General features: G+C 42.1%; 1 long non-coding RNA gene and 1 gene segment (V, D, J or C); one reads left to right on the plus strand and one right to left on the minus strand.

Annotated features, from left to right (window-relative positions):
• The window catches only part of LOC103674603, a 44,533-nt gene that overhangs the window by 21,236 nt on the left and 3,823 nt on the right, over nt 1-19,474 (minus strand). The window contains 1 exon segment of the C gene segment in view: nt 499-509. Coding sequence covers nt 499-509 — 11 coding nt within the window.
• LOC103674602 lies at nt 7,720-12,811 on the plus strand. The gene is made up of 3 exons (XR_571667.2): nt 7,720-7,856; nt 8,681-8,823; nt 12,519-12,811. It is a non-coding gene; the product is annotated as an uncharacterized LOC103674602 (long non-coding RNA).

Here is a 19,474-nt window from a genome sequence, read left to right on the forward strand (position 1 = left end):
CACTTGAACAAGTTGATAGTTGGCATAAAAACAGTGAACAAAGAAGGAATATAGACAACCCAAGCCAAAGACACATGTCCATCCATGCAGTTGGCATTGTCTCTGGCTAGTAAGAATTTTCTCCAAGAGGGGGCATGCATCAGGACTGGGGAGGCAGTAGCAACCCTGTTCTTCAGCAGCAAGGACAGGGGAGAAAGGTTTGCTTTAGAACCAAGGAAAGACCTTCTCAGTAAGATCTGTCTCAGTGTTATTTAATATGTCCCTGGTGTAAAGAACTCTCAGATCCTAGAAGACCTCACCAAAACACCGTGTTGTAATAATTCACTGTTATCTTCCTTTTGGGGGCAATACCTCACAGTTTTCCTTTAGGTTTTGCTTCAAACACACCTATCCTTGAGCACTTTTTCTAAGTTATGGATTTCTCACCATATTTGGCAAGAGTGTGGGGAACTATGAGGCTATCATGAAAATTGGCAGAAAAGTAATACACACGCTGACCCTTTCCCCTTCTCTCTTTACCCTGGGAAAATACAATGAATACATAAAAACTTATTGGTACTGAAAAAAATAAAAGAAAAGACTTATTACTATGAGATAATAATCCCACAACTTTATGAAGAAATATATACATTTTATAGATCAGTAGTTTGGAGAAAGTTCACAAATTTGGGGGGATGTTAACAATTGCTGTAGTTTTTGCTTTAGATGCTATGATGTTCCTATACTCTGCTGTGAATGAAGAAAAATCTTGGAGGAAAAAAATTGTATTATTACCCTGGACTCTTTTCCTATTCACAATTCTTAGCTTTTCAAAATGAAGCAAACCTTACTGTTGTTTGGAGGACAATATAAGATACGACATTTAAAGAGTCTCTGAGTTCCTGTGTTAGCTGAGATGGCTCAGTGAAGCAGTTTAGTTGTGATGGGAAAGGACACAGTGATGTGTTGACCCTGTGCTAGACTGTCCTCTATGGAACCTCCTTCGGTCCCCAGCAACGCTATGAAAAAGGTTATGTAACTTGCTTGGATGGTGCTGTCAGTTAAGTGGCTAAGCAGGTATTCAAACCTAGTTCTCTACCACTCCAAAGGCCTTGTACTTCCATCATTCATTCATTCATTCATTTATTCATTCATTTTGAGTCCACACCATTGTGCACACTGGTATGGCTTGCTTCCCAGGAAGCTTCTTATAATGGAGAGGCAGAGAAAATTCACACTTCCTGAAGCCAGTCTCCTCCCCAGGGAGCTAAGTATAGAAGATAAAGTGACCTTGGGTCACATGGGGTTGGGTTAAGTAGTCAGGGGTTAGACTGGGTTTGAAGTTTATTGTTGCTATGTTACCAGGGTTGAAATTTGTTGTTGTCAGAGTTGAGACACTTAAAAATCCTCTAGTTCTGCTTTGTCTTTGTCTCTTCACTTGTCTTTGAGTCTTCTCCTTGTTCTGCTCCCCAGAGAGAGTCTGTCTTTTGAAGCTCTCTCAGCTCTATTCCACTGTTACTCTTACTCAAGGTTTGCCAGCATGGCGGTGAAAGGTCAGGAATGGAGCCATTCTCTGGTATTTTTATTAAGTCTCAATTTAAGCAGATACAGTGAAACTAGGTCTTAAGGATGTGGCCTCACAAGTACTCCTGCCTTTTTTCCGGAAGTGGAGCATTTTCAATCCCCGTCCCCTCCCCCAGCTGCAGGAGGTTCCCACCTACTTCAGGCTGTAGTTTGGTGCCCATCCTATTGCAGAAGAAATTGTGTTACTTTTGGACAGAAGGAGTTGTTCTGGGCAAAGTTTCAGCGGCTGCCTCCTTTGCCTTCGCTCAACTGCAGTGTCCTTCCCCGGCAGATGACGTCACTTGTTTCTACCGTGGTGATGGTGTAGATTAGGTCCGGGTGGATTTAGCCCTGACGGTTGTTTCCCTCCCGCAGCACCAAGGGAAGCTCTCTCTTAATTGTCCTTGATCCTCCCTGCAAGAATTTTGCGGGGTGTTGGACAAGAAGCTTGCAAGGTGCTCGGAAATACCTTATATGTGGTCTCCTTGGGTTCACACTCTCTCATTGGTCCATAGTCAACACTTACTAGTGCGTTGACAAATTCCACTTTGATCTTGTGACTATCGAATGTGTTTGACAATATCTGTCCAGGGTGAGCAAATGCTCACCTCCTGTTTGGCCCTGCAAGTGCTTGTCTGTCTCCAGATTTTGTATAAGTCACATACCCTGCAACCTCAGTTCTCGGATGGACTCAAAATATTAAATTTCTTTCCTGCTTTTTTGGATATTATTGTAAAATGGTGGCAGTGCCATTTCGAGCTTTCTATGTCTCTGAGCACATGTGAGTCCTCTGCCATTTTGTTTTTGTACTTTCCTTACCTTAAAATTCTACCAAAAACAGAAGAAAAGCAAATGTAAGGTGATTTCTGCCTAAATTCTAGTATTTGTCTTTCCCATTCTTTAACTGAGTTTCTTTTCTGATTATTGAGTTGTGATGTTTCTCTTAATACTCTGAACACCAGTCTTACTCCTGATTTGTCTTTTAAAAATATTTTCTTCTAATCTGTGGCTTTTCCTTCCATTTTCCGGACATTTTTCCATTTGCCTTCTAATTTTAGTCTTGCAAGAGCAGAAATGCTAATTTTGAGGAAGTGTAGTTTATCAAATACTTCTTTTTGATCTTGCTTTTGGTGTCCTCTATGAACAATTCTTGCCTAGCCCAAGGTCACGAAGATTTTCTTCTGTATTTCCATCCAGAACTTTTATTTTTTAGGTTATACATTTACAACTTAAAAACAGTTTTAATTAGCTTGTGTTGGGTATTGAGTTGTACCTGCTTTCTTTTGTTTTCACATAGGTGAACAATTGTTCCAATACCATTTGTCGAAAAGTCTATTCTTTGTTCATTGCATTTCCTTGGCATCATGTTAGAAATTAATCACTTCTGTGTTGTCCAAGTTCTGAATTCTTTTCCTCTTATCTATGCATCTATGAATTCACCCTACGTTGCTGGGGTTCACGTAGAGCATGAAATCAGCCAGAATAGCTGCCTTGCTAAAATGTAACACGTTGGCCGCTGAGCGCGGGGAGGGTTTCGGAGAAGGCCCTAGGCCTTTGGAATATGGAGGCCTACGTGACCACTCTCCCGTAGGAACGCCACAGGGAGTTGTCTTCCCCAAGCTTTCTTAGCCCAGACAGCTGGCCTGTGACGTAAGAGACTTAGGCATTGTCCCCTAGGCTACGTTTAGCCGAACTCGTAGAACACGCCCAAATTAGCATATTGTATCTTTCCCGTAAACAGATCCTCTCAGTTTCAGTAAGACCCCTTGTCAACTTCACGTGCTTGAGAAACAGTGATAAGGATTTGTGATTATCCTGAAGGACCAATAAAAGAGCAGCAAAGGGTCTTCGCATCTGAGCTTTGACCCCTGTTACTTTTCCTGTCTTTCATGGCGAAGTTTGGAGTCATCTTTCTTCCGTCGGTACAGGGATTGCTGGCCGTTCCCGGCGATATGTAACTATCTTGATCATTGAGGCTTAATAGTAAGTCTTAAAACTTTTTTTCAAAACTGATTTGGCAATGTATGTCCTTCACCTTCCTGTATGAATTTTGCAGCCAGTTTATGGATTTCTATGAAAAGTCCTAGGATTTTCATTGGGATTACATTGAATCTACTTCCTTTGGGAGAAATTTCAACATCTTAATATTGAGGCTTCTGATATGAACATGGCATACCTCTCAATTTAATTAGTTCTTAAAGTTTTACTGTCAGCATACAAATTCTTCATATTTTTGGATAAAGTTTTCACTCTTCTATAGGTTTTTTGGTGGTGTTGTTGCTATTGTAAATGGTACCATTTTTAAATTTCAATTTCCAATTGTGTCTTGCTGGTATGTAAGTTAAGTTGATTTTGCATCGTACTTCCTGTTTTACAGTGTATAGTCCTCCAGTGGATGCACGTGCCCCATTTATTCAACCAATCTCCTATGTCTGGTATTTATGTAGTTTCACATTTTGCAGTTACCCGATGAATACTTTCTTGCATATATTTTCATAGTGTTGAAATTGTGCCTTCAGAGTAAATTTCTGAAGTGTTTTTGCCAGGTTGAAAAGTAAATGCATATGAACTTCTGTTAGATATTTCTAAATTCCCCCATGAAATGGCTGTATTTTGCATCCTTACCAGAAATGTATGAGTGCCTGTTATCTCTCAACAGTTTTGCCAACTGAGTATTGTCAAACTTACGTTCTTGCCAGGATTACGAGAGAGATACGGTATCTCTGTAGCATCAAATGAACTCTACCTTATTGTAAGGGAAGTTCATCAACTCTGTATAATTTTAAGATCTACCTTATATTTCTTGTCATGAATAGACTTTTCAAGTCTTTTGCCATTTTTCTGTAGGATATTTTAATGTTTTACCTCCATTTTTAAAATGTGTTTTTATTTTGGTGATAGTGGACCATTACGTGCTCTACAGGTTGTAAATATTTCCTCATGGTTTGCTCTTGTCCTTTAACTTACGGTGCTTTTTGCCATGCAAATTTTGTTTTCATTTTCATGGAGTAAATTTTGTCAATATTTTCTCTTAACTACATCTTGAATTTTAGTTATAATTACAAACTTATTCCTTTACTCTTTCCTTGCGGAGGAAGGGCTGTCAATTTTTTTCTGCAGGGTCAGATAACAAACATTTTGTTTAGGCTCTTGCCCTAAAGTCTCTGCTGTGAATCCTCACATCTGCTATTGCAGCATAAAAGGAGTCATAAACCGTTAGGAAAGGAATAGGCACGGCTACGTTCTGGAAAGGTCAACAGCAGGTGTTGGATTAGAAATGTCTGAAAGGAAAAGTTGTGTGTTTTCGCTTTTTTCTATTACTTAAAATTTTTATGAGTTTTGTTTCCTATTTTGTTACATTACATTCAGATATGCTGGAATACCCCATATAAGGAATGGAAAGCCTCAATATACTGAGCATTAGACATGCTCCAAGCACTTTAAGAACTTTATATGTATTAAGTTCCTCCTTGCAACACTTCTCTCAGGTAAGTATTATTATATTTTTCATTTTCAAATGAGGAAAATGAATCAAAGATACATTAAGCAATTTACCTGGAGTGAGTCCGTTATTACAAGGACGATGGGTATGTAACAAAGGATCACTGAGGAAATACTGAGAAATAGAGAAACCTAAAATAAAAATAAATGTCACGGTATATAATTCTAGAGCAGTGATTGACAAACATGCTCTGTAGAGGGCCAGATGGTCAACATTTTAGACTTTGTGGGTCTCTATTGCAAGTACTCAACTTTGTCTTTGTAGTGGAAAGAGCCACAGACAATTTCTAAGTATACAGTCAAGGTTGTGTTTCAATAAATCTTTATTTACAAAACTGGGGCTTGCCTGGCTGGGCAGAGTTTGCAGCTCTCCTGTTGTGATAACTATTATACTGCCATTATGTTTGATTGTACCTTTTTAGTTTAGTTTTTTTTTTTAAGGGAATTAGAATAGTAATAGTATTAGATAGGAAAAATTTATATAACCATTTTAAGTGTCATATATAGTTACATTTTACATTGTTATATAAATCTCATTAAATGTAAAAATCAAAAAAATATTGACTGCATTAGTGCCGAAAATACTGACTCTACCTTTGACCCTCTGTCTTGATCAAGTCCTCTCTTAGGACAACAGGTTCTGGGCCCCTTGGAAATCTTAGAAATGCCGACTAAGGCCCAAATCTGAGAAAATTCTCTCTAGCCCTCACTGAATTCGTAAATTTTACACATAATTCTTCTAAAGACAGGTTATTGATGGCTACATAGTACCTTGTCACTTCAAAGCCACATGGATAAGGCCGTCCTTTCCCTCCTGTTCATAGTGTTTCATGGCTGGTGTGTGTTGAAAAGTCAGGGCGGCCCCATCTCCTTGTGTGGCCAATTCAGTCCATTCTGCTGCTCTTTTGAGGATTAAATAAAATAATCGGTGTAAAATATTTAGCACAGAGACTGTGAGAAGCTTAATCCGTCTTTTCATTCACTTCTTTCTAGAAAGTGTTCATGTTCTCTGACTCCATATTTCATTCAGGGGTCTTCTTACCTTTGTTTCTGTAGATGTGTTAGGGGACAGTTGAGGCCTTGTTGAGACCCAGGCTCTCAAGTTCCTCCCCCTGGAACCCACCGCAGTCAGGAATCACGGCGGACCGGGTGTGGGACACAAGATCCTGAGGTTGCCCTGGGAAGGGCTGACACGGCTGGGGGAGGAATTCATTCTGCTTCCATAGCGTCTCTGCACTTGATAGCACCGCCTGATTCTTAGAAGGAGAAACAATGAAGATGTTGTCATGGTCTCAGGAACCAGAGGTGAACCGCATGCATGGTGACTATGTGCTCAGATATCCAAGTTACCAAAAGCATCGAGTTTTTCTGAAGTAAAGATCTTACCTCAACATTTGAAAGTGGACTCTCAGGAGGTGGGGGAGGGGGTTTTGTGGCTTGTGTGGATCATTATTTGCTGAAAACCGGCAAACATCCAGCTACTAATTACAGAATTTTATTCTCAATCATGATTTGTGAAAGATCTTTACAGAATAAGGGAGCATCTATTATCCTTCTTTTTAACCATCTGATCCATATTCAGGATTTTTACTTCTCTTTCCAGAACCCCGGAGAACAAGGTTTCAGAGCCATATCCACCATGTTGCAGGCACCTGTTGCTCTCAGGGGTCTGTTCCAACGCAGTGTTCCTTTGTCCCGGTGTTGACCCCGAATGTGGAGTGAGGTGCTGCTTCTACCTCTAGGATACGGGATGTACACCTTGGTGTCTCCCATACCCAAGTAACTGCCATATACTTAGGGATAGAACAGTCAGTAGATTCCTTCAGGATGGCCACAGGATGGTGATAAAGGCATGGGATTTCTATGTTTGACAGATCATTCTACCTCTGAAAAACTGTAATGCCCATGAATAAAACTGGAAGTAATACTAGGAAATACTAGGCAATCTGTATACGCCTTTCCTATCTTCATTTTGAACCCTTCAGGTACTAGAAATCTCTCTACAGTGCATTAACGGACAAATGGATCTTCCTTTGTACCATTCACTGTGTATCTTCAGAGTTCCCGGACAGCCTCATTTGGTGGGATATCAGTTCAAACTGCTTTGATTTGCACCATATTGCTGATACCATATGGGGCTCACTGTGTGAGCAGAATCTAAGATGTCTGCCTGCCACGCTCAGGAAATACCGCAGAGGGAGCGGCTCAGGCTGCCACCCAGCTGGCAGCTCTGTGGTGGCCCATGTTGGGCAGGATGTGAGTGGGTCAGACCTGAAGACAGTTCCTGTGCAGCTTCTCTCCGCAACGCTGATGCTGTGGGTCCCAATCCAGCAGCCACAGGAGTACACGGCCTCATCTTGTTTCCTTAAGAAATTTATATTCAAATCCTTACATTTATTTTCAAGGGGGAAGTGGAAATTTGTTGTGCTTCCCACTTAAGCGACCATAAGTAAGCTTTGCTGAGACAAATGTGAGATATTCTCTCCCTGATCTGGTTTCTGTCAGCACCAGTGCATGGCTGTCTTGTTAACATCCCCAGTGGACACCTTTCAAGATACACGGGCACTCTCATCTCTTGCTCTGGAAATTGATATTTCAGGTTTCTCCATCTTTACCTGCCCAAGGCCAACTGCAAGAAAAAAGGGGAAAACCCCATGAAAAAATGATATGGAAAAAGGCCACAATAAAGAATTTTTTGTGTGTCTCCTGCAGACTGGAGTGATTGGGGGACAACTCACTGGCCCAGAGGGACGAGAAGATGACTTCTTCCAGCAGCGGCATCTTGTTGGCCTGTCTGGGTCCCCAGTGACAAGGTAAGAAGTGAAGTCCCTGGTAGCAGGACTTGTCAGGCCAGAGGCAGGAGGGCGGGGCTGCTTCAGGTTTCTAAGAAGTGGTGGCTTAGATGTTTCCGTGGGTTGTTCATGATCTGTCACAGATCCAAGCAGGTCTGGGGCTTCCTGTGCCCCATGAACTGGGCAGATGGCATAAGAGGGCTTCCAATCTGGGAAGAAGTTCCTGGTAAATGTGTGTGCTGGGGTGAGGCAGGGTGATTCTCACACCCACCCAGCCATTCCCCTGGAATCCCATAGTGCAGAAACATTGCTCAGAAACAGTACAACAGGCTTCCTGGGTTCAGTCCCTGTGTCTGTCTGCCTCTGACTTACTGTGATTGCGGACTCAGATACGAAACCTGACCTTACTCTTCTGAAATGCAGCCCAGCAAAAGAACAGTCAGACCCTGAAATATCTCACTGACATTATTGAATATGCCATCTGCACAAGCACTGGGGTATTTTTGTGTTTTTTAAGGTTGATTGAGATGTTGTCATGAAGATCAGGGTTCAGAGAAATCAAATTTCATTTATGATCTGGGTGCCTCCAAGAAGGGACCAGACTGCAATTGCTGGGGATACATGGGTCAGAGCCGTCCCTGGTAACGAGCTTCTACTTGCCCTGGGCCTTGCAACTGCCTCAGGAGCGTGATGTCACAGGCAGGGTCGTTTTCAAGGAAATGGTATGTTTAATACGTGATGATAAGTTTTTCAATTCACAGATGTGTAATGTGTGTTTTGGACTTAATATTTGTCAGGCAAAGGTCTGAACGTTTTCTTGCATTATTTTATTTAATACTCTGCAGGCCCCTTGCATAGCTGTTCATGATTACTCTCCCTTTCACAAATGAGGACAGTGGCAAAACGTAACTCGTGCAGAGACACAGCTGGTGAATATGAGACCATGTAAAGTAACAGTAACTCTTCGAGAAAATCCGAGTAAAGTGAGGTAAAAAATGACAATACAAAGCACCCATCTTTTACTTTTACCTTGAATTTTCTCTAAGTAGTTGTGACTAAAAATAGGATTGCTTGGTAGTTGATATATAAATACATGTTTTTAAGTGAGATTTGTATATTTGGTGTATTTTCTCTTCTTTTGGTTAAATTACTATTGTGAGCAATATTCCAGGTCTTTAATAATCTATGAGAATAGTATTTTTCATGACTACATACAATTTAACAGCCAATTTAACATACCATTTAACCCATTTAGTCAACTTCGTATATTGAAACTTATCAGGGCCTTACCAACTTTTCATGAATATGATTAATGGCCTATGAAAATCAGTAAGTACCCTCCTATACTACTTACCCCTTTGGATGTGGACTAAGGTATTTAATTTTTTTGTCTCAGTTTCTACATCTATAATTGCTGAAATAAGTATCTTTCAAAACTGAGAAAGTTACAATATCAGTCTAAAAATGTGGATGAACATAAAGTATACCTGATAAGTGATAATAAACAGAAATTATATTTTGTGCATGGCAATATTATGTCCCTTCTAAAGTGTTCAAGTTGTATTTTTATTATTGAAAAAGAACAAAAAGTGACTTTGAACTATTTTCACTGTAAAAATTTCTGTTCTTTCTTTTCTTTTTAATGTATAAAATCAATAAGAATAAGGAAGAAAAACCCATCCTTCCTGTCAAGGAAAATGGTATCTTTTTTTTTTTTTTAAAGATTTTATTTATTTATTTGACAGAGAGAGAGAGACAGCCAGCGAGAGAGGGAACACAAGCAGGGGGAGTGGGAGAGGGAGAAGCAGGCTCATAGCGGACGAGCCTGATGTGGGGTTCGATCCCATAACACCGGGATCACGCCCTGAGCCGAAGGCAGACGCTTAATGATTGTGCCACCCAGGTGCCCCAAGGAAAATGGTATCTTAAAACTTAAATATTTCTATTCATTTTCTTTCCTCTACCAAGAGAGACATTTATGTATTTGAGACACAACGTATGAGTATGAACTTTGTGTAGTTTTTTATTTTTGATGTAAACATTTTCACTTTTATTAACCTGTCTTAAAATGTCATTTTTAATGGCATCATAGTATTCCAGTTTTTGAATGCCACATAAATTATTTGCCTCTTCCATTATTTTAACATTAAACTTTTCACTGACTTTTCTAGGGCTCATATTGAAAAGCTGATATACCTTTTGTGTCGTGAGGGCTGTTACCTGAAGACACTATGTTACAAAGGTCCACTGTTCTTCCATATGTGACATGAGAAAACACTTCTAGGAAAGATATTTTGAGAAACAAAATAGTAATGTAGCAAAGATTTCTTAAGAAGCAGAATCCACGGGGCGCCTGGGTGGCTCAGTTGGGTAAGCATCTGCCTTCTGCTCAGGTCATGATCTCCAGGTTCTGGGGTCGAGTCCCAAGTCAGGCTCCCTGCTCAGTGGGGAGTCTGCTTCTCTCTCTCTGCCATGCCTCTTATTTTCTCTCTGTCCCTCTCTCTCTGTCAAATGAATAAATAAACTCTGTAAAAATAATAATTTAAAAACATAAAATAAAACAAAAAGCAGCAGAATCCATACTTCTCACACAATTCCTTTTGGAAAGGGTTCGTCTTCCCCATTCGTGTGTCCCACTCGGGTTCTGGCCTCCAATTTTCTTCCATAAAAAATACAAGGGTCTAGGAGGTTCTGCTCAGGCTCAAGAAGGCAAGGGTCCCCCCATTAAGAAACTGTCATGGTCATAAGCAGGATGGGTTAAAATGACAAGGAACATGAGCCCAACTGAGGTGGGAGAATTTTGAAGGATCACATGTAATTTCATCTCTTGTGTGTGCCTGGCCTGCAAATCCCTCTCTCCCCCAAGTAGTTCTCAAAGTTGAACAATAGACTGCAGGGTCTTCAAGTAGGGGATTGAACAAATGAATATGTTGGTGTTAGTGGGGGAATTTACCATTAAGGTGAGTAGTTCATACAGGAAAGTTGCAAGGAGGTATCTATGTTTCTACAAGAAGCCCACTGCAGATACTAGTATTAGAAATAGACTTTTCACCGTTTTATACTGAAAAGTCAATGGATAATTTACTGGCATTTTACTTACTCTCTGAAGACACCTAATCACTCAGGTCCTGCACTTGTGCTGGACGTTGAATGATTTGTGTCAGTTAACGTTCAATACCAGTTCTGTCTATATTGTGGAGGCCAGTGGATTGTTCCTTGTATTGTCGTGCAGTGAAGAAGTGGGTTAGTGGTTTAGTCTTGATTTCTGTGGAAATGAGGATGGTTTCTATTTGCCAGGAGCTATTTTATGAACACACATTCTCAGTATAATATTTTAAAATATTGCATGTTTCATAAATACTTTCAGAAGAGCAAATATTTGTGGTGTTTGGGTGCCTCTGAGATAGAGCCCCATGTCGTCGTGCTTGTGCTGATCTTAAAGCATGCTTAAGATTCTCTCCTCCCAGGGCACCTGGGTGGCTCAGTCGTTAGGCATCTGCCTTCGGCTCAGGGCGTGATTCCGGCATTCCAGGGATCAAGCCCCACATCAGGCTCCTCTGCTGGGAGGCTGCTTCTTCCTCTCCCACTCCCCCTGCTTGTGTTACCTCTCTCGCTGGCTGTCTTTCTCTGTCAAATAAATAAATAAATAAAATCTTTAAAAAAAAAAAAAAGATTCTCTCCTCTCTCTGCCTGTCCCCACCCCTCAAAAAAAAAAGCTAATATTTAATGGGTATTTTTATATATTTAGACTTTTTCCCTAAGCTTTCTTCACCTTTTCCATCTTCACAGTAATCCCATGATATGGATGATTGTAGTTTTTATTTCATAGATCAGGACAGTGAGGTACAGAGGAGTGACATGTGACTCAAGGAAAGTCACAGGGCTGCTAAGTAGATAAAGACCTTCCTTCAAGAAACTTAGAGAAAAAGGATAAAGATGAAGATAAAAATGACCATGAGCATCTCCCATGAGCAGCCACTTGCTCCGTTATGGTGTGTGGAGTTCTAGATTTCTTCTTTGCAGATACATGGGCATAAGTATTATTTTGGGGACTACAGAGACATTGATGAGTCACAGCTGCATCTGCACAGGGTTTTGTAGTCTTTGTTTCAGTTCACTGGATACTCTGAGCATCTCTCCATGCCACTGAAGCAGTTTTTCATTTTTTCTCATGTCTGAAGCTATGAACTGTTCATCTCCGTCCCTCAGGAGCTGCCTGAAACTATACCAATTTCTGAATCTCTTTCTGTCAAAAAATCCTCATCTGAAAGTAGACGTGATAACAGTTCTATCTCAGAAGTTAATGCAAATTAAATAACTGACAGTATTTCAGTCTTACTATAACTGCAAGCACAGGTTCTGGAATATGGGATATTTTTGATAATAATTACATATTATTACCAAAGGTCTGATGTAAGTGACAGAACAGTAATTGCATCAGAGGATCCATGTTTGCAACCCACGTTCTTAAATAAAATCCTTCCGAATATACTCACTATGACATAATATATACCACTACGTAATAAGAATATGTGTACATGTATATGTACGTGTGTGTATGTATGTAAACATGTGTCTCTGTAAATACATTCTCTCAAAGTTATGCATGTTTTAGGATTAATTACAGGAAATACTCTGAATTTGCTTCCAAAATAATGCTTCCTGAGATTCATTTATTCACAGATTAATTCAGCAAGTGTGTACGGAGGCTGCCCTAGAGACGAGGCATGTGCGGACGCTGGCGGGGTCAGACACCGGAGACAAAGGTCCTCCTTGGGAGCGCTTGTATCCCAGCAGCACTTGCGTTCATCTTCCTTCATTTGGCGCCGCACCTGTTGCTCACAGTCACGTCCATGACCGCAGTCGCCCGCGCTCCCTCCATTTCAAGCCCCTTGTTAATGCAGCCTGTGCCGCTCATACTCCCTGGAAATCTCTCAGGACAAGGAACTGACGGTCCTGGACCCGCTCAGGCTGTTCAACAACCGCAGACAGCAGCTCTCATCAGGAGGCAATCGGGTCCACGGGCAGTTGCGGCAGGAAGGCTGGCATCCTGCAGGCACAGCTGGTGGCTGTCTGCTGCTTTCCCCCTTGTTGTAGGACCGAGGTACCTGTCAGGGAGCGCAGGGTGAGGGCCTGACTGGCTTGGCCTCTCTAATACTTGGCACATTTGCACGTGGCTTCATCTATTGTGTTCTGTGGACTGCGTAGGAAGAATCCCAGTGGGGGAGACAGGATGTCTCAGTGCTGCCTGTTTATTCTCTTACTGCCTCTGAGCAGGTGTTGTAAGAGACCAGATATGCATCAGATATCCAAAGCCTGATTCATTTTTTTGGTACCAATACATGACTAAGGGGGCAGGTACAATGTTGAGTATGGTACATAAAGGTAATTATCCTTTTTTCTATGGATATAGATGTTTCTGGTTGTGTCATTCTGGCTACTAACTGGAAAGAGAGAAACAGGGAACAAAACAGACTTACCCTCAAAATATTCACGGAAGGCATTAATTTCTTAAGGTTCTCACATACTCTGAACAGATGGAAGAATGAACTTACTAGCTCAGAGAAAAGTGATAGATGTTTGCTTGTGACTGGCCATCTTGTTATACCCCAGATTTTGCCTCCATGGACAAGGTGGCCACCTGAGAACGCTGAGGGCCAGAGGGTCATCCGTGTTAGGTATGTGTGACTGCTGGTGTCAGGGAAGGAAATAGTGGGGCAACCCGGGGCCACCATTCCATGCAGTTGCTCATGAAGGTTTTGATTTGTCTGGAGAATATCGGTCAGGCTGAGACAACAGCCATCCCACCAGTCCACTTCAGGATAGTTAGACGGCAGTAGATGCGTGCAGGCACAGGTGATAGAAGCCGAGGTGGAGCTAGAGACACAGACACAGACTCAGATACGTAGATAGAGACAGAGATGGAGACAGATGGAGACAGGGACTTAGACACAGTTATAAAAATGTGCAGATAGAAATACTGCAAATGTGCCTCAAGGAAGACTTTTCTCAATTAATTGTCCCAATTATTTCATGCTGGGGAATAGACAGATATGTAATTTCAAAGAAGTACTGATGATAATCCGGAGTTCTCCTCCAGGCTGGGTGCTACGCATCTTGGATTTCTCATCTCATCATCTCACACCAGTCGCTGGGGTGGGAGCACCTCTGCTCCCCAGAAGACAGCTCTGGAGATGCCCCAGCTGACCTCCTCCTCTGACCCCACAGTCTGGGGCCCCCGGGGTCTATGTAAACACCAGCTTTTGTTGTTGTTGCTAGTTTACCGCATTTCTCATGACTGTCCATTTCTCTCAAGGCTTTCAGTTGTAAAATTTGGGTTCTAGATTCAAAGAACAGTATTCTCATTGGTTCTTGGCAACACTTTTTGTAGGTTAGTTTATCTTTTTAAGGTCAGGAAGCATCACAGATTTAAGTTTTCTAAAAACCCTGTGTCTCCTACATAACTCTGTGTAGTTTCTGCCTCCTGAACAGACTCTCTGTAGCACAGAAGGCTCCTTTTTAGCTAGTTAAAAAAGGACACAGCTTTGGCAGAATAATTAGAAAAAGGCACTTTTTCTCCAGGCTGACACAGCCTTGCCCAGAGTATAGAGAGGGGTGGACATACGATGGATATTGGTCCCCACTGTGTCCCCTCACATAGCCACCCTCCACCAGGGAACACTGGTCACAACAAACAGAGGCTGCAACTCTGGGTGTGTTGCAGGGGAGGAAAGTGTCACTATTGTTGATAACTTACTTGTGTCATCTCTTCCAAATTCTGATATTGAAGGGAGGTGCTAAACTTACCAATGGAAAATAGTTTCTCCTCTGGTAGGTTCCTTCTACTTTCTCTCTCCTGCTCATTCTCAGGATGACATCAGTACACATGGGAGGAGAGTGAGTTCTTACGGTCTTCCTCCCACCCTCTCCCAGCACTTTGGTCTGCTGGTCTTTAGGAATCAGCCTCTTCATCGGAACTATCTTGTGCAATAACCAGCCCTGACCCCACAGGTACTGACTTACACCACACCAGGGAATGTAAAGTTTCCACCCTGCAGCTTCTCCTCTAAATCCCCGTGGCCACCTGGTCTGGTAATGCCAGCATCCTGACTGAACCCCTTAGAGACCCTGGCAGGCACCTGTGGTCTCTTCCATGGGCAGCCTGTGGGGAAAGTCAGTACTGGTTTGGGTTGGACTGTGCAGATGCCTGCCCTGTTGGCGATGTGCACTGCGGCCATATTGCGGAAGCTTCACATCAGCCCTATGCTCTCAGAGTCTCCATGTGTTTTTGGTTTCTGTGGAAGTTTTTACCCTCTCTAAGATAGGACCCGCAGAGAAAGGGAACAGCAAAGACCCTTCACTTACTCTTTCCCCAACATCTCACACTACGTACAGCCTGGAGTGCCAGTCGTCTTCTGGGGTGCGTGCTAACTTGGCTGTTACCACACCCCCAATTCTCTGCATCCAGAATATCTGATGGAAGTCTGTCCACATTTGTCGGGCTTGCTTGCAAATCTATAAATAGGAGATTTGGAAATTTAGAAAATCCCTTTCTTTTTCATATAAATCCGACTTTCAAGCTCAGTATCTCTTGATTAACTCGAGAAATGAGCTTGTTCTGGGCACAGCTACTGTCTCCTTTCATGGGTGGTATTTCTCATGGCTTAGCCGAAACAGAGGAAGGGCTCCGGGTGACATGACGTATTGGAGATGAAAACTATGCCAGCTACAAATTTCCAAAACATCCTCATTGAACGTTTTGACCCTTAAGTCCGGCTGTGGGGTTTTGAGCATTCTCCATGTAGTTGACCTACAATAATTTTCGCTAGGGCAGTTTCACAAAACAGAGAAGATAGTGATTTTTCTTAGCCATTTTCACTCCATTAGCAGGAAGCGTTCTGGGAAAGACTCTCCAGAAAGGGAACTCTTAGATGTCTGCCTACTGTGACCTTTTAGGAATGGCTTCTTGAGTGACCACTCATAGTGGCCTGAGTAGGATCGGCTGTGCTGGGGGGCAAGTCTGGGACAACCCCTACTTGCTCACAAATACCAGAATATGTTCCTGTAAAGTTAACAGACACTTAGGGAATTCTAAGTGGCCCAGTAGAGTATTGAAACTGCATGAACTATTTGTTTGGAAACATTTCTGTTCCTGTCTAAGCATCAATTCTTTCTTTCCTCAAATCAGTGTATTGGCAGGATTTTTATGGTGATCACATGATTTCCTCAAGAGACTCAACGTCTAGCACGTTATCTGGCAGCTAAGTGGATTTGAATCCATTTGTTCATTGTCACCCCCTTCAGGTTGAGCTTTTCACAATTACTGAAAATCTCTGAGCACCTTAACTTTTCTCTGAGATACTCAGACCATTTCAAGATACAGTCTTTAAATAGGAATGCAAGTCAGTAGGAAATTATGTCAAATCAGACGTTGAGGGCAGGGCTGGTGATGTCTGTGGAGGTATCTTGATGGCCATCAGACTCTCTTTCCTCTTTCCTTTGATACTGAGGCATTACATAAGCATATAAAGTGCTTAATACAACCCCTACCTAGTACAGAAGGAGTTCTAAGAAAAATTTCCTATTAAAATCTTACCAAGAACTTAATTCTTTTTACTTGAGTACAGGAAAGCAATCAAAGATAGCTGTTGACCTGTGGATTACAAATGCTAATTCTGCCACTTTCAGGATATAACTACAGATACGTGTAACTACTCTGTAACTGTAATTTAGAAGTTAAAAAATACATACAGGAATGATCAGTTTGTGATTAAAACAGTTCAATTTTGACTCATAGATGGCAGGCAACTAGGACAGATGAAGGACAGAAAAAATCAATCAGAACAAGTGAGAGGCTGGATTTTAGCTGACATCATGAAAGTGGCAGACATTTGTCTACTTTCTTTTCCTAAGAGTAAGGATTGGTTCACTTCTGTACACTTACTGAAGAACATCAGGAACGCAACTGGGTTCATAATACTGGCCCATAAAGCCCTGTAACCGTTTATCTACACAGAGATCTCTATTTTATTCTACTTAGCTGATGATGCCTTAGTAACTTTAAAAATTCCTCAGAGTCCCTGATTTAACTAAAAGCGTTACAAATAATCTACAAGCTCCTCTCTACTGTGTTCACCAACTAGAAAAGCACCAGTGTTACTGATCCTCTCTCAACACTTGCCCGGTTTCCTGTTTCTTACTGAGGGAACGGGGCACATCTTTTTCTGTCACAGATGGGACTTTGGTGGCTTTGTGGAAAGAGAAAGGAGCTAGATAAAATCTCCCAACTCTGCCACTTGTTTTATTTATTTGGGGGCAAATATACCCCATTTGTGTGCCCGTCTACTTGAGGTTTATTCTCTTGCTCCTCCAGATGGACAGTCTACCTCTCGTTACCGTGCCCTGGGCATGACGAGGTGGCACGCGGGGACGGCACACATGGTTTCCTTAGTTACTGGTTGCTGTTTGGGAGCAGTTAATGGAAGCATCAGCAGAGACTGGGAAGTGGGAGAGAGTGAGCTTAGGGTTCCCTCCCTGAAGGGGGCCTGCATCCTCACAGGGGCCAAATACAGGTGCAAGTGGAAGAGGCCATTCCTTTTATACCAATCAACCCACTAGAGGAATGTGTTTCTTTTTCCACAGGGCTCTGGATCCACAGGCTTGGAAATCTAGTGCCCAAGAAGAAATGCTTTTGACAGGTGACATGGTGATGGGCCTCTGAGCTTCAATTTCCATTGGCCCACTTTCCACTGGAAATCAGAGCAAAGAGTCCCATTACTGTAATCCATAAGGGTTAGGTTCCTGGGGCGCAGAGCAATGGGAAGAAAAGTGGAGCATTGATCCTGAGGAGGAAACAGAAGATTTCACAGAATCCGCCCTTTGTGCCCCATCAGCGTCCATGCTTGTTCTTTGTCTGCAGGAAAAATCTGTGCCCCCACAGCGGGGGACACAGAGGGTCCTTCTTCTCAGTGTTCGGATGAACACGTGAGGCTGATTTTCTAGCAACCTTCCATGAATGGTAGCAGATCATGTTTTCAGGCAATAAAAGTGCCAAGCAACTATGTTGAACAAAACTATGGTTGTGAGCAATTCTCTTGAAATGTTCTCATTCCTGCCTCTGGACAAAAGAGACACAAATCAAAGAACTTATAGTAAAATGTTGACAAGAAGACTGAGGATTTCTGCCCCTCTCTGTAGTACCTGGTATCTGTCCTACACAGGGGAAAAGACATGCTGCCCGAGAAGCTATTGCGAGCTCTCCCAAGCATGAATCTTGTCTCTAACTTGGCAGTAGGAATCAGAGAAAACAAGATTTTATTTTGTAAAAGAAGCAAAGGTTGTTGGAGAAGAGGGGAGAAATAGTGGGCAAGACAGAGGCTATTATACACATTTCTAACCAGCGGATTTCTCATGGTGTGTCTAAGTCCTCAATAATATGCAAGAATTCTAATTAGTAACATACAAATTCTTTTTAACAAATTTTCAAATAAAGCCATACAGGTTTTCTATGAGACAATAAGTATATGGAAATGACATAGTAAAAGCTCTCCTGATCCCAACGTTTAGAAGTGACGTCTCCAAGTTGTGCCCTTTCCTCTACTGAAGACTGTGTCCCTGACACATTCTGGGGGTGAAACATATAAAACGAAACAGTCCGCATGGATTTCCAGGTGTGCCCAGAAATTTTCAGAATTGTGATTTTTAGAAGACGACGCTGACGGAACAGACACGACTTTTCCACAGTACTCGTGTGTGTGATCGGTTGGGAATGGATAATATAACTGTGGAAACTGATTTTTTGAGATGTTCTTAGACTTTATTCAGCATTGATTTCATAATACGTTGCTTCTGTTACTCAAAGTCATTGTGTCTCACCCACCTCAGGAATGAAATAAATGAGTTGAGCCCAAATCATCAGGGTATTTCAACCATCCAGCTATGCAAAATCCCCCACCTATGAGGTACTGGGAGCCCCTCTCTCATAGTCAAAATGTCAATCTCACTTCAACCGACATTAATGCAGTCATCACTGTACCGGGGCCTGTACATTCTAACACGATGCTTTCCGTGTTGTTAGAATCAGCCATTTAAACAAGCATTTAATTAGCAATCATTTACGTCGGACGGGAGGGCTGATTGGTCTCTGGCTGGGTTGGCTTTACTGCGTGTGGCCGCAGTGTCCTTGGTGAAGCTCACTTAGCCAGAAGGACAAGGGCAGGGGGTAGGAAATGACTCCAAATGTGACTTGTTGTTCCCACCACATAGGAGTTGTTTGCTCCATGCACAAGACCACTGTCCTCTTAGTCTGTAACTCAAAGGCACTACGGACCATGTTGAAAACACATTCACATTGACTTGGGAAGACTTCTCATGACAGTATCTTCATATTTAGCTAGTTTGTCTCTAACCAAACTGTAAGAGCTCTCGGAGTCACTCTCCTGTGGAGTCAGGCACTGAGAGGGAAGGGTTCAGTTATATTAGGCAATGGGGAAGACATATGAAACACCCCTAAAACAGAGCAAAGGTAAGTTACTGACCCTCCTCCCCCACCCCTTCCTGCACATGCTGGAGCCTTGATCCAGGCTTCAGTAGAGGGTAGGGGTGTTGGGCTTTTCCGCAGGCAGGCAAATCTTTCTCTC

The sequence above is a fragment of the Ursus maritimus genome, unplaced genomic scaffold, assembly GCF_017311325.1.
Source record: "Ursus maritimus isolate PB19 unplaced genomic scaffold, ASM1731132v1 scaffold_3, whole genome shotgun sequence".
Lineage (NCBI taxonomy): Eukaryota > Metazoa > Chordata > Mammalia > Carnivora > Ursidae > Ursus > Ursus maritimus.